Below are 14,806 nucleotides of genomic sequence, written 5' to 3' on the forward strand. Positions count from 1 at the left end.
TTGAGCATGATCGAGCTCACGCTAAAGATCGGGAGTTAAATGCTCACTGTTGCGAGCTCTCGATGATCGTGATCGAGATCACGAGTATCTTGTGGTACGATCATGAGCTAGATGCTCGTTATCGCGAACGAGATGCTCACGATAGTGCTCACGCTCAGGATCGTAATTTATACGCTATCGATCACGAGCGAGACGCTCATGACCACTATTGCGACACCAGTCTTGAGACAACCCTTCAGGACGCTGACGATCCTTAGCTAGACACTCATGATCGCGAGTGAGACGCTTGCGCTCACGAGCATGGGTTATACACTCACGGTTACGAGCAAGACGCTCGTGACAACGATTGTGACATTAGTCTCTACAACTCTTGTGGACGATCGTGAGCGTAAGTTACACGCTCGCGGTCATCACGATTTGACGCTTCCTATAGAGGCATCAACGAAAGGGTGTAGGGAGAGGCCACATACAGGACCATATGTCCTTAGGACTGTGATCAGAGTACGAATAATACTATCTCAATCCCCTATTAGACACCATTTTCCTTTAGGAAAGTGCTGGGGGGAATAACAGTGATTCGTTGGTTTCCCATTCGCGGGAAAACACTTCGTGCTCCTATGTGGTCTCCCCTTTCGTGTATCCTGTCCATGAGTTTGGATTTTATAGAATCCACCCCTTCTGCGTGAGTCTTCCTCCTACAGCTTCTGTTGTAGAGTTCCTCCTTTGGGAAGTGAAATGAATATCAATGACAAGCATTGATCTTTTTTTGTAGGAGAAGGACTACTGCCTCCTGTTGGATTCCCTTTTGTGAGCACTTTTATTCGAAAAAGGAATAGATGGCTTCTCCCCACTTCCGTGCAATCTTATAGTCAGACTTGTCTCATTAAAGGACTTGACTAGTGCTTCGGTCTTGTTTTGTCGGCAAGATGAGTCTTGCCGAAAAGACAGGTCACATACAGTGACAAGTCTACAATGCGGGAGAACGTATTACGGACTTCCTTACAACTAAATACTCCCTTACAATTAAATACTCCCTGGTAAGGTCCGATTGAAGTCTGTTTTTCATCTTCTTAAGAGTGCTATTCTAGTCATGCACTCAAAATATCCAACAAAAGGAATCACGCTCTTAGGCTTAGGCAATGGAAGACCTTTGCTCGTGCATCTCCTCCAATCGTTGTTCTCCATAGAGTTTGAACTGATACAGTCTCCTACGGGACGGGTGACTCTAAACTGCAGATCTTCCCCTAATCCCAAAGACAGGTCTTTTCCAGTGTGACCCTCGACCAAACAAGAGAGGTACCCTATAGGTCTCCCTCACCGTCTCTCACTCATGGTGAGAAACCAAGTAGCATTCTATTCTGTTCCGGGCAGCCTGAACCAAAGGCTCAAGCCCTCGAACTGGGAACCTGCTGCTTTGTAATCAACGCTGTAATACAGGTAATTACTTGAGAACATACCGTTATGGGGGTGATTACCTAACCTCAAGGGTATAGCACATTTTCTAACCCTGAATGGTCCAAGTGTGTGCATTAGGGACCCAGTTGGACCCACTGACTGAGACCCACTGGGTCATATACTCGTCATTGTTTTTCCTTTTTCCTGCCAGTGATTATATTGAGGCCATACCTCAGGAAAACAATGAAAGAGCTCGCTCCTTAGGTTCAGCCCGCATCGCAAATCCTAGGAAGGTCAAAGGAGGTTGTAAGGATTGCATTCGGGATGGGGGGGACAGCTCCTATACCAGTCACGGAATCCCTCTCCTCCTCCTCATAGAGATGATCTAGAGCTCAGAATGTTTTAGGGCAGAACCGGCCCATAACATTTTCAAGCAGTTCCTTTGTGACACAAACCGTGCCATTGGTAGGGTGGATATATGTCTAATCTTCACCTCACCTTACCTACAAGACATGGCCCACAGAAGATCCGATAGGGTTTCTCTATATCTCCTGTGGTGTTGACACAACAAGTGCTTAATAATACCTCTGGCTCCTTTTTGGACAAGTAGCAGAAGGTTGAAGGCATTGGCTACCCGGGGTAAGACTAGGATGAATGAAAGTATGCCTGGCTCTTCTACTTTCATCATCTTTCCCTCCTTTGGGGAACAGTGCCATGGGTGCCTCTGAAAGCTGGCATCAGTCTCTGCAGGTAATAACCACTTCCCTTTTGTAACCCAAGTATAGTTCATTTTTGTATACTTGTACACATCCCAATGCCTCGTGCGAGGTAGGCTTTGGGAAACTTCTTTTTATGTGTAGGGTTCCTATTTAAACTAGGAAAATTCTTACTTAGACGTTCATATGATATCTCTCACAACTACTTTAGTTGCTCAGGCTGCTATCATACTCACTTGTATTAATAAGCGAGGTGGCAATATTTCCCTGGATTACATTCTAATATTGTACTAGGTCAATGACTAAGCCAGTAGTCGAACTTACCACCCTCCTAAGAGTGAGTCCTCCACATAAATAACGAAAGGTTTGTTAGCATGGGAATGAATGACAAATTCGGAGATAATTTATATTTTTCCCTAACTAATACAAACCTTTAGTTATTTATATAAATTGGCCCGCCATCACTGTCCCCCAGTAAGTCCTGCCTACAATCAAAAAGTGACGTGGTTCATTGAACTCTGAGTAGATATATAGGTCCCCAGCCACCCCTTACTTACCCACTGTGGTCATGTAGGGTTTCCACCTCGCTCTTTAAATCTAATGGCTACCTTCCAGCTCCGCCCAAAGTATATTTCACATAAATAACTACAGTTCTGTGTTAGTTAGGGAGAAAGTGCAAATTATCACCGAATTTGTCATATTTGAAAATGTAAACGACAGATATAGAGAAAGGCTTTGTATTTCTTTTAACAAATCATATGTATTATTATTAATCTATTCTTTCTTTTATTGGGAAATATCATTTTAGTGTTTTGGGTCTATCTGGAACAAGGCTCCCAAAATTTTATCGTATTCCATCTTTTCCTTTCCTTCATGGATAATTTTGGATTTGATTGCATTTGAATAGAAGAGAAGTACAGTTGGACACAGAAATTCCTGGTACATCTCACTATGAGGAGGTGCACCCAACCACACCCTTACTGTGTGGCGAGTTCATGTTTAACCCCACCACTGATTCTGCCATCTCTCCCTACACTATCTGTTTGGTTACTCGCCGTGAAGTAAGGTTTTGACAGGGTGCATTTCCTTGGAGTGAGGTGTGCCAGCATTTTCTGTGTTCAACCATACCTACTGTTATTGACTATTCTAATCATGCCTAACCAAACAAAGTAGAATTCAACCAAGCTTTATCCAAACCAAAGTTCTTCAATCTTTTCTAAGTTCATGCACTCTTCCGGGATCTTTTGAGCAATTCATGTACCCCAGCCTCAAAAATCATGTCTTAAGAATTATCATTGTATTATAAAATTTAAAAACCGCTACTTGGTCCTATACAGTATATTTATGATATAAAATAGCTGCTAGATGTGCAATAAAAATAAAATAGATGTGCATAAATATTGTATTTCTACTTTGTTGTACATATGTACATATATGCTTTTATAAATAGTTTAAAAAAGCAAATGGGATATCACATTGTATGCACTCTTGCAAACTGGCCATGTCATATACCCCTCCATGTTCCCCATTATTCTCATGTAATGTACCACTCCATGTACCATATTATTCCCATGTAATGTACCCCTCCATGTACCCTTCCATGTACCCCATCATTCCCATTTACCCTTTGTAAACATTAATACACCCTGGGGTGCACCATGTACCAAGATTGACTATCACTGATCTAAACTAACAAAACCATACCGTAAGTAATTTACCATTACTTAACTTTATTCAGATTAATCATATGTCAAAGATAGATGATTAAATGTTACCGAAACTGAAACTTCATAACTTACATAACCTGATGAAACGGTTAATACTACCTTTCATTTACTGAAACTTAACATAACCACAAGAATTCTTACAGACCTTAACTTCTTTTCAACCTTATTTGATCTAGTAATATTGACGGCCTTGTCTGTTGCCTCATCTCGCTATCTTTATATATCGTATACGTAATTACTTACCTTGATGTGCTAATCTTTGAATACTGAAATTTATTCATGCATCCAGGTAAGCTTCTTAGACTACTGTATTTTTGGATTTACTGTTATTTAAGAGGGCTAATCTTCCTTTCCCATTGCACAACATCTTTCTCACCTCTCTTGTCCCCTACTCTCCATCCCTCTTTCCCACCCTCCCCTTCCCTCAATCCTCTCTTGTCCCCTACTCTCCATCCCTCTTTCCCACCCTCCCCTTCCCTCAATCCTCTCTTTCCCTCGTGCTCTCCGTCCCTCTTTCCCCCCTTGTCCTTCCCTCTATTTCTCTTTCTCTCCCACTGCTCTCCATCCCCCCCTCTCTCCACAGGCTCCTTCCCTCAATCCTTCTCTCTCCCCAGGCTCCTTCCTTCAATCCTTCTCTCTCTCCCTCTTGCTCTCCATCCCTCCTTTTCTCTTTCTCTACCTGCTCCTTCCCTCCCTCCTTTCTCTTTCTCCCCCTGCTCTCCATCCCTCCCTCCTTTCTCTTTCTCCCCCTGCTCTCCATCCCTCCCTCTCACCCCCTCTTGATCTCCATCCCTCTCTCTCACCCCCTCTTGATCTCCATCCCTCTCTCTCACCCCCTCTTGATCTCCATCCCGCTTTCCCTCTTGCTCTTCTTCCGTCTTTCTCTCTTGTTCTCCATCCCTCTTTCCCTCTTGCTCTTCTTCCGTCTTTCTCTCTTGTTCTCCATCCCTCTTTCCCTCTTGCTCTTCTTCCGTCTTTCTCTCTTCTCCATCCCTCTTTCTCTCTTGTTCTCAGTCCCTCTTACCCTCTTGCTCTCCTTTCGTCTCTCCCTTTGCTCCTTCCCCAACTCCTTCTTTCTATTTTTCCCCTGCTCTCCATTCCTTCTTCTTTCCCAAGTCTCTCTCTCTCTCTCTCTCTCTCTCTCTCTCTCTCTGTCCTCTTCCCCCTTCCTCCTTCCTCCTTCTTCCCTCCATCCCCTTTCTCCTTCCCTCCCTCCCCCTTCTCCTTCCCTCCCTCCCCCTTCTCCTTCCCTCCCTCCCTTTTATCTCTTTCCCCTGCCCTCCATCACTTCCTCTCTTCTCTTGACCCTTCCCTCCCTTTTCCTCTCTCTCCCTCTTGCTCTCAGTCCCTCTCCCCCCTCTCTCTCTCTCTCTCTCTCTCTCTCTCTCTCTCTCGGAGGTTACCCTACGTCTGGGCAGTTGTGTTAGTGTTACCAGATCAAATATGGTTGGGAAGAACTTAAGATGTGTAAGAATACTCGTGGAGAATGGGACCTTTCATTGCCTGAAGCTACCAATTTTAGTTTTATCTACAGTGCCCAAGCTCATCTAACCTGTAGAAACCATACTTGATCTACTGTAGTTTAATACAGCTGAACTGATCTTTTCTTAGACTAACCATATCTTACCTCTCGCAATTAAACTATTTTTTTTTTTCAGTTAGACTTGGTAAACCTCACTTAACCTATTGTAAACGGACACCCCATAGATAATTCTACCTAATGTGGCCTACCTAACCAAACTAAAATTAACCTATCTTGGCTTTACCTATGCCTACAATACTTTACTTAACCTAATATACCCGAACGTAGCTCTGCCTATACTAACTATACCATACCTAACAACTCTATATAGAATTCGATATGTCTATTAGCAAAAAGGGACACTACTTACCTATCCTAACCTTATCTAACGTAATATAAAGTAAGTTAGACTTACTTAAGCTAACATATCCTAATTTACTTTAGCTTTGCCTTACATAAACTGAATATAACTCACCTGACCAAAAATATCTTATTATATCTTAGCTTCACTCAAAGTAAGGCTCTGTTCACACAAGCGGATTAATGCCGCATGGTTTTGGCCGTGTTGATTAGAAATCAATGCAGACCAATGAGGCCCTTCCCACGCTACCCTTTCAGAAGAATTTCCGAGCAGTAGTGATTCACCAAGCGCTTTCACTGCTAACACCACGGTTTCAGTGAAGCAGCTCATAGAAACTATGTGGCCGCTTGGAAAAATCCGCTCATTTGAAGACATGCCTCCTAACGAGCGGAAATATATCAGTACAGAAAAAGTCCTCTCATGTGAAGAAAGCTTAAGGAATCTGTATTATATGTTTTACCATTATATAACATAACTGATTTACCTACACCGCCTCATGACAGAATCAGTTCCTCAGAAACTGTTCCAAAATAGATTCTCCGCTACCAATATCGTAATCATATTAATCTGCATGTTGGAGAATATATTGCGTATTATGCACGGATGCTCACTCTTGGATTCAACTCATCTCCTCCCACAGGAGCATCTGTTCGGTACAGCATCACTGGAGGGAACAGAGATGGGTTATTTACTATCGACCAGCATACAGGACTCATCACATTGGCTGCCACTCTCGACTACGAAGTGTACGATAAGGTAAGAGAGAGAGAGAGAGAGAGAGAGAGAGAGAGAGAGAGAGAGAGAGAGACGGGGGTTTGGTATGTTCACCCTACATAAAATATGATTATTCTAAAAGGTAAAATTTTAAGACAAATAAAATTGAATATATGAGAGAGAGAGAGAGAGAGAGAGAGAGAGAGAGAGAGAGAGAGAGAGAGAGAGAGAGAGAGAGAGAGAGAGAGAGTTTGATATGTTCACCCTACATAAGATATGATTATTCTATAAGGTAAAATTTTAAGACAAATAAAATTGAATATATGAGAGAGAGAGAGAGAGAGAGAGAGAGAGAGAGAGAGAGAGAGAGAGAGAGAGAGAGAGAGAGAGAGAGAGAGAGAGAGGTGGGGTTGATATGTTCACCCCACATGAAACGTAATTACTCTAAAAGGTAACGTTCAACAAATAAGATTAAATATGAGAGAGAGAGAGAGAGAGAGAGAGAGAGAGAGAGAGAGAGAGAGAGAGAGAGAGAGAGAGAGAGAGAGAGCAGTTCAAGCTTTTGTTATTAGTGTTCCATTTTTAAACAATGTATTGTCTAAATGAGCTTGTTAACGAAGCGGTCATAAAGAGTAAAGAAAATTCAGATTTTAATTCTTTATTTGTTGTATAGAACTTATATCTAAAATGTTTTTACCTAAAATGTATTCTCAAATATCTTTCTTAATATTAGTATATTGAATTTTTCATATAATGTATTCTAAACAAAAAGTATAATTTTCTTTCTCATAGGTAAACCTCGTCTTATACTTTAAGCATAGAAACATCCAATTATTTGTGATTACCTTTAAATTATGCACAATGAAAACACTTACTTATATATTACAGATAAAATTTTATCCATTTAGGGGCCTGGCAAAGCCCCAAGTCCCGAAAAAAAAAACAATCTCTTCTCGTTTCCCTGGGATCTTGCCGTATGGTCCTATATTAACATAAAAAAAACCATAAACCGTAGACTTTTTTAAAGTAAAAGTTTCTCATCAACCACAAGGAGTTAAGAGGTGTTCTTGGGCTTGCTGGAAAGATCTTGATGTCCCGCGACGTATAGGGGGTGTGGCGTTGGGCCTACCCTTGGAGGAAATCCTCCTAGGGCCTACCCCTCCTTATAAGGGACGAGGCTCGAAGACGGCCTTGGACAAGGTCGTGATAAACCGTAAGATAAAGGGTAAGCATATCCCAGGAACTACACAAAGTTAATCGGTGTTCTTGAGCTCGTTGGAAAGGTCTCGAGGTCCTGAGATGTATAGGGGTGTGAGGATGGGCATACCTCTCCCTATAAGGGGTAGGGACGCAAAAATGGTACACTATGGGGTATGGGTATCTCAGCAACCACCGGGAGTTAAGAGGTCTCCAGGTCCTGAGTATGGAGATTGGGAAGATCAGTGTACTAGTCAAGGTATAAAGCCCTGTCCACACGATCGAGCATGCCCGACGGGCAAACAGTGATACCAGGCCACGATAGTTAGTGAAAATGAGGTTTGATGATGTCAGAATCGGAAAACTAAAGGCAGGGATCTGGCAACACTATGATGCCAGATCCCTGTCTGTGGTTTTCCCACTTCTGACGTCAATAACCCTCATTCTTACTAACTATTGTGGTCTGGTATCACTGTTTGCCCGTCGGGCATACTCGATCGTGTGGACAAGGCTTAAGGGACAGGACGCGAAAATAAGGGGTATGCGTATATCAGGAATTACGAGGAGTTAAGAGGTGTTTTTGGGCTCGTTGGAAAGGTCCCGAAGTCCTACATATGGCGGTGGAGTAGATGACTGCACTATGTCAAGGTATAACGGACAGGACACAAAAATAAGGGGTATGCATATCTCAGGAATCACAAACAATTAAGAGGTGTTCTTGGGCTCATTGGAAAGGTCTAAAAAGGTTCGTTGTATATGGCACTCGACCTAACTCTTAGCCACCTTTTCGGGATGGTGATCCCTAAACTGTTTTGGGTGACATAAGTAATAAGTAGAAAACTTAATTATTTAATGATAAGATTTATTTTTATGATGATGATGATGAAGGATGGTTATTGTTGTTGGCGCTGTTCGAAAACTTTTACTTCATTTAATTGTTGTACAGTCTGCTTCAAAACTGATGCAACAGATTTTAGAGGATTTCATTCGAAATTCACTAACTGACAACTGCAATGCATGTCTCAAAAACTTATTTTTTTCCTACATTGAAAGCTTTATCAAACAAAATAAAGCTAACATATGATGCACAAATATAAAATCTATGATATTCATGAGAATCATAAGGAAAGAAATTGTAATAGTAATCAATTCAAAAAGTAATAATTACTTCAAACTATAGAAACAAAAACATTTTGAAATTTTTGTTCAACGCAGGATTACCAACTTTACCTATGTATATTTTAATCAATGTGGAAACAAATATTTAAATAACAATTATTTTAGCGAAGGTACATAAGACTATGCAATTATCAGTAAAATATAAAGGGAAAATGTTCGTAATATTAAACATTAGATATTAGACATAGTCAACCGTGAATGCACCTAAATTCAATAGAGAAATTGGGTCGATTGGTAATTCTGATATTCGCATTTATGGTCCGAACGTTCGGAATCATCTTCAGCGTTGCCTTCGGTTTCGACCAACGATACAAATGTAAAATTATTTACCCAACCAATGAATTACCAGCCGTGGCCTTCTAGTGGGGGAATTTACCCTAATATCCTTTTAGTCAGTGTTTACAAGGGCAGGGAGCCACGATCTCAGGCCACCAGCATTAGCCGTAGTGGCAGCCTTCGGACAAACAGTGATCTTTGAGAAAAAAAACTTTCTAACACAAAATTTCCCGTGGAGTTTTTCTAAAATTTAGACAAATGCGCGTTTGACTAAATTTTAGAAAATATTGTACTCGAACTATGCCCGAGTGCCGGAGTCGCCACACACACATACACACACACACACATACACACATATATATATATATATATATATATATATATATATATATATATATATATATATAATGTGTGTGTGTGTGTGTGTGTGTGTGTGTAAATATCACAGGGAAACGTGATACTCAAGTGATACTCAAATTCAGAAGAACCGCAATGAAAATGGACATAGGAAACCAGTTAGGACTTGATCTTATATATCTTATTTTCATTTTCTTTGTGGTTCTCGAGCATATATATATATATATATATATATATATATATATATAAATATATATATATATATATATATATATATATATATAAATAAATTAAATGTATATCTCTTTAAGTAACCTACATACTGATACCCGAGAATAAGATTCAGCGATACGTTTTTAACGTATTACTACTTAACAAGTTTATAGATTGTGGTAAGCCAAGCACGTATTTATAAAGCTCATGGTAATGAAACCTAACTAATGGAAAACTATATTTAGGCTACAACCATCTAGATATTCAAACAACTCAATTTATTAAATAAGTTGGAAAATGTATTTTCTCACACCAACTGGAGTCTTATTTATATTTCATTTAATCAGATTATTATTATTATTATTATTATTATTATTATTAGCCAAGCTACAACCCTAGCTGGGAAAGCAAGATGCTATAAGCCCAAGGGCTCCAATAGGGAAAAATAGCCCAGTGAGGAAAGGAAATAAGGAAATAAATAAATGATAAGAATAAATTAACAATAAATCATTCTAAAAACAGTAACAACGCCAAAACAGATATGTCCTATATAAACTATTAACAACGTCAAAACCAGATATTTTCATATATAAACTATAAAAAGACTCATGTCAGCCTGGTCAACATAAAAACATTTGCTCCAACTTTGAACTTTTGAAGTTCTACTGATTCAACTACCCGATTAGGAAGATCATTCCACAACTTGGTAACAGATGGAATAAAACTTCTAGAATACTGTGTAGTATTGAGCCTCATGATGGAGAGGGCCTGGCTATTAGAATTAACTGCCCGCCTGCTAAAGTGTTTTGTGCTCTATAAATAGAAATAATGATAATTTTCGATATTGGGCTATAAAAGTAATTTATTATCACATTAGGCCAATGGTCATGCACTCGATGGTTTCTGCTGCCACGGAATGGTGAACGCTCGATATAACACATTGAGAGCCGCTGTTGTTTCTTTGGGAAAATTCTCTTTTTTTTCTTTCTTTTAATAAACAATTATTGAACTAAGATTGACCATTCACTTGGGAAATGTCTTCCGTGGTTCTACAGTTAATCACTGATACTTATTATCAGATATAGAGGTTGACAATAATTAGAATGAAATATATTAACTGGTAACCTCTCATAAATTTCTAACGAACTACATACGATGAATTTTGCAATTTGTTGTATCAGTTTTGACGCAGACTGTACACAATATCTGATGCAGGTTTAAAGGTCTCGAATGAATGGCATAGGTAAGGGACAGTGACCTAACAGCAGAATACCGTAGAGACTGACCACATATATGTATATGATCAGCTCTCAAGGCCCCTTTCCACTGAAACTAGGGCCGGCGAGGGCCAGGTAATGGCTGCTAATAACCCAGCAGTTAGAACTATAGGCTCCCCCAAACCCCCATCCTTAACCCGCAAGGAGGGCGAGGTTGTACACACTACGAGAAACGATCAAGTTCAATAGGTCTAGAACCCCAGTCCACCGGATCGCTAGGCAGAGCGTTTCCAATAGGCATGAAAATAGACATTAGAATATTCTCCTTTGCACATAGAAGACATATGGTTTTCTGACAACGTCACATTGAATATGGAAAAGCAATCTCAAATATGAAGGTAGAGCTGAATTTAATCAAATAATCAGATTTCTCTGACATGGCTTCTGTTACGAGAAGCGAATCACAGGAGCTCGTCACAAGATCGACCCACTAATTATCTAATAGGAAATTCAATTATTCATTGTTTTGGTTCTGGTCATTATTACCCAAGGCTTCACCACTCACTGAGCCATTTACACTGTAGATCTCCGGTAAGATCATTAATAACCTCAATTTTCCTTTCGTGCTTTTTTTTTTTTTCTTAAGACAAACGCTCATAACATTTGCAAGGATTAGGAATAAATCATTTTGTGTAGCACCTGACAATATAGGATGTCTTTTTTTTCAGTAGATTACTTGAAGAAAGAGGAGAATTGACATCGAGTGTGTCACTTAGAACGCAACGTTAAAATATGAAACCCTTATACTTAACATAGTCAAAACACCGAGATAAAATTCAGCTAGTTAGGATGACCACCAATACGTGTAAGATATTATATAGTGTATGTACAGCATGTATAAAATATCAATTATAAACTGTATATATTGTATTTATGTATATAATATATATATATATATATATATATATATATATATATATATATATAACATGTATATGTATATATATATATATATATATTTATATATATGTATATATATATGTATATATATATATATATATATATATATATACTATATATATGTATATATATGAATATATATAATATGTACTATATATATATATATAAATATATATGATATGTATTATATATATGTATAAATACATATATATATATATATATACATATATATATATATATATATATATATATATATATATATATATATATATATATATGTAAATATAAGTATGTACACTGCATGTGTATTGTATATATGTATGCATATATATATATATATAATACATGTATATTATATATATGTAGGTATATGTAAAAATAGTGTATATATACATATGTATATATATATATGTATATATATAGTATGCATGTATATATATGTAATTTCAATATATATATATGTATATATATATATATATATATATATATACATATATATATATACATATATATATATATATATATATATATATATATATATATATATATATATATATATAGTCATACACAGCTCAACATTTTTTCGTATCTACTACTTATTAATATATTATTTATTTAGCTACAAATGCCCCCCATCTCTCTTTAAAGCACGAACTGGTGGTATCGGGAGAGGCTGCAGGGCAAGCCGTCCACACCATCGTCCAGGTGAAGGTGCGTGACGTCAACGACAGCCCTCCTTACTTCGTCAGCCAGGATCCAGAGGTCACTGTCATCGAAGAGGATGACCGCCATCTTCCTAACACACTGCTGAAGGTAATTAATAGACGAGTCAGTCTTATTTTGTATATCAGCTACACAAAATGGGAAATCTATCTTTTAAACTATTACTAAAGATATTAAGTTATTATCATGTATGTCTGTGTACCCCTTACAGGTAGAAGCTAGGGACAAAGATGAACTGGACTACCAGGGTCTTTTGTATACAGTCCGAGGGGATGGAGTGGATGGGTATGCACCCAGCGATGCTTATTTTACCATAAATTCTCTCACAGGAGAAATCATTCAGCAAAGGGTAAGTGGAAGTTCAAACTCATGTATGGCCTTATATCTATCTATCTATATTTTCTATCTATCTGTATTTGTCTATATATATATATATATATATATATATATATGTATATATATATATGTATATGTATATATATGTATATATATGTATATATATATATATATGTATATATGTATATATGTATATATATATATATATATATATATATATATATATATATATATATATATATATATATATATATATATATATATATTAATGACAAATCGCTGGAACATGCGATGTCTCAAGATGACAGCAAGCCGGGAGGGAAAAGGAAACGAAGATTGGACAAGTGCTTTCGTGTTATTATTACACCTCTTCACGGTCTTATGGTTTAAAAATACAATTAGAATACAAAGAAACCTCTGTGATGACGTAAAACAGAAAAAATGAGCAAATTACAAATTACTTAAAAGCTAGTTGTTTAAAAATGTTGCTTACAAGAAATTCATCCAGTTTGTACATACCTGAACTGGTGTTAAGCAGATCTTCGAAATTTTTCTTAATTAAAACTGTTTCAATGATATTTCTTTTAACAAAATCTTTGCAAAATATAAGTTCTTTAGCAGCTTTCCAATTAATAGCGTGGTTGCACTCATTCATATGCTGAAAAAGACTGCTGGCAATGTTTCCCGTTCTTACATTATATTTATGCTGTTTTAATCGAGTTTCTAGTGCTTTGCCACTTTGACCGATATACCGTTTATTACACTGATTGCATGGAATTTCGTATATACATCCGTTAATCTGTTTTGGGGAATTTTTTATCAATATATTCTTGAGTGTGTTGTTTCTAAAAATTACATTAATTCCAAAAGGTTTTTAAAATTCCAGGTAGAGGTACAAACTGTTTGAAAAAAGGTAAAACAAGGAGGTTATTCACATTAAAATCATCGTTGTTAACAAAGCCATAAAAAGTTTTCTTTGCTTTTTGACAGAGACAATGCTTCATTTAACAAAACTATTAAGAGTGTACTTTCTAATCACAAGCAGTTGATACCCAAATTCATCACAACGTGTCCCTCGCTACCATATTTATATGGCGTAATCAAAACTCACAAAGAAAACTTTCCTGCTAGACCCATCATAAGTTCCGTGGGATCTTGTTCTTACAAACTGTCTAAATGGCTGGTAAATGAGCTGTCACCTATTCTTGGCACTATATTGGGATGCTCTGTGAAAAATAATGAAGATTTTATTTTTAGGTTAAGGAGGTTTGATTTTAACTATAATTTTAAGCTCATAAGCTTTGATGTAAAATCACTTTTTACGAAAGTTCCTGTGGATGAATTGTTAGAGTTTTTTAAAGACGAACTCGTCAAACATACGTTTACTGTGGATACGGACTCTATTCTTAAACTTTTAAAATTGTGCATAAAAGGTTGTAGGTTTACTTTTAATGGTGAATTCTTTGAACAGAAATTTGGTATGGCAATGGGCAATCCTCTCTCTCCTTTGTTAAGCAATATTTACATGGAATTTTTTGAGACCAAGTACCTACCTAGGATTCTACCTGCAGGTATCTTCTGGGTCAGATATGTTGATGATATTTTTTGTGCTTGGCCCATTGATAAGGATGAAAAAGCTTTTCTAACAGCCTTAAACACTCTGGTACCATCTATTGAGTTTTCATTGGAGATAGAATTCGATAACAAGCTTCCCTTTTTAGATGTTCTAGTATTTAGACAAGAAAGGTCTTTTAAATTTACTGTATATAGAAAACTTACGAATGTTAATTCGTACATACATTTTTATTCTAATCATCACCCATCAACCAAAATGAGGGTTTTTTCATCCATGTTTTTACGGGCACTGCGGGTAAGTTGCCCTGATCTCCTTGAAGCTGAGCTTGTGAAAATTC

At 37.6% G+C, this 14,806-nt stretch overlaps 1 protein-coding gene across 1 annotated transcript in view; it reads left to right on the plus strand.

The window, feature by feature from the left end:
- Positions 1-14,806, plus strand: part of LOC137625956 (putative neural-cadherin 2) — a 456,463-nt gene that overhangs the window by 348,781 nt on the left and 92,876 nt on the right. The window contains exons 4-6 of the mRNA XM_068357020.1: positions 6,362-6,477; positions 12,483-12,647; positions 12,769-12,906. Of these exons, the coding sequence (XP_068213121.1) occupies positions 6,362-6,477; positions 12,483-12,647; positions 12,769-12,906 (419 nt within the window). The remainder of the gene's footprint in view (positions 1-6,361; positions 6,478-12,482; positions 12,648-12,768; positions 12,907-14,806) is intronic.

This window comes from Palaemon carinicauda, chromosome 33 (assembly GCF_036898095.1).
Source record: "Palaemon carinicauda isolate YSFRI2023 chromosome 33, ASM3689809v2, whole genome shotgun sequence".
Classification (NCBI taxonomy): Eukaryota; Metazoa; Arthropoda; class Malacostraca; order Decapoda; family Palaemonidae; genus Palaemon; species Palaemon carinicauda.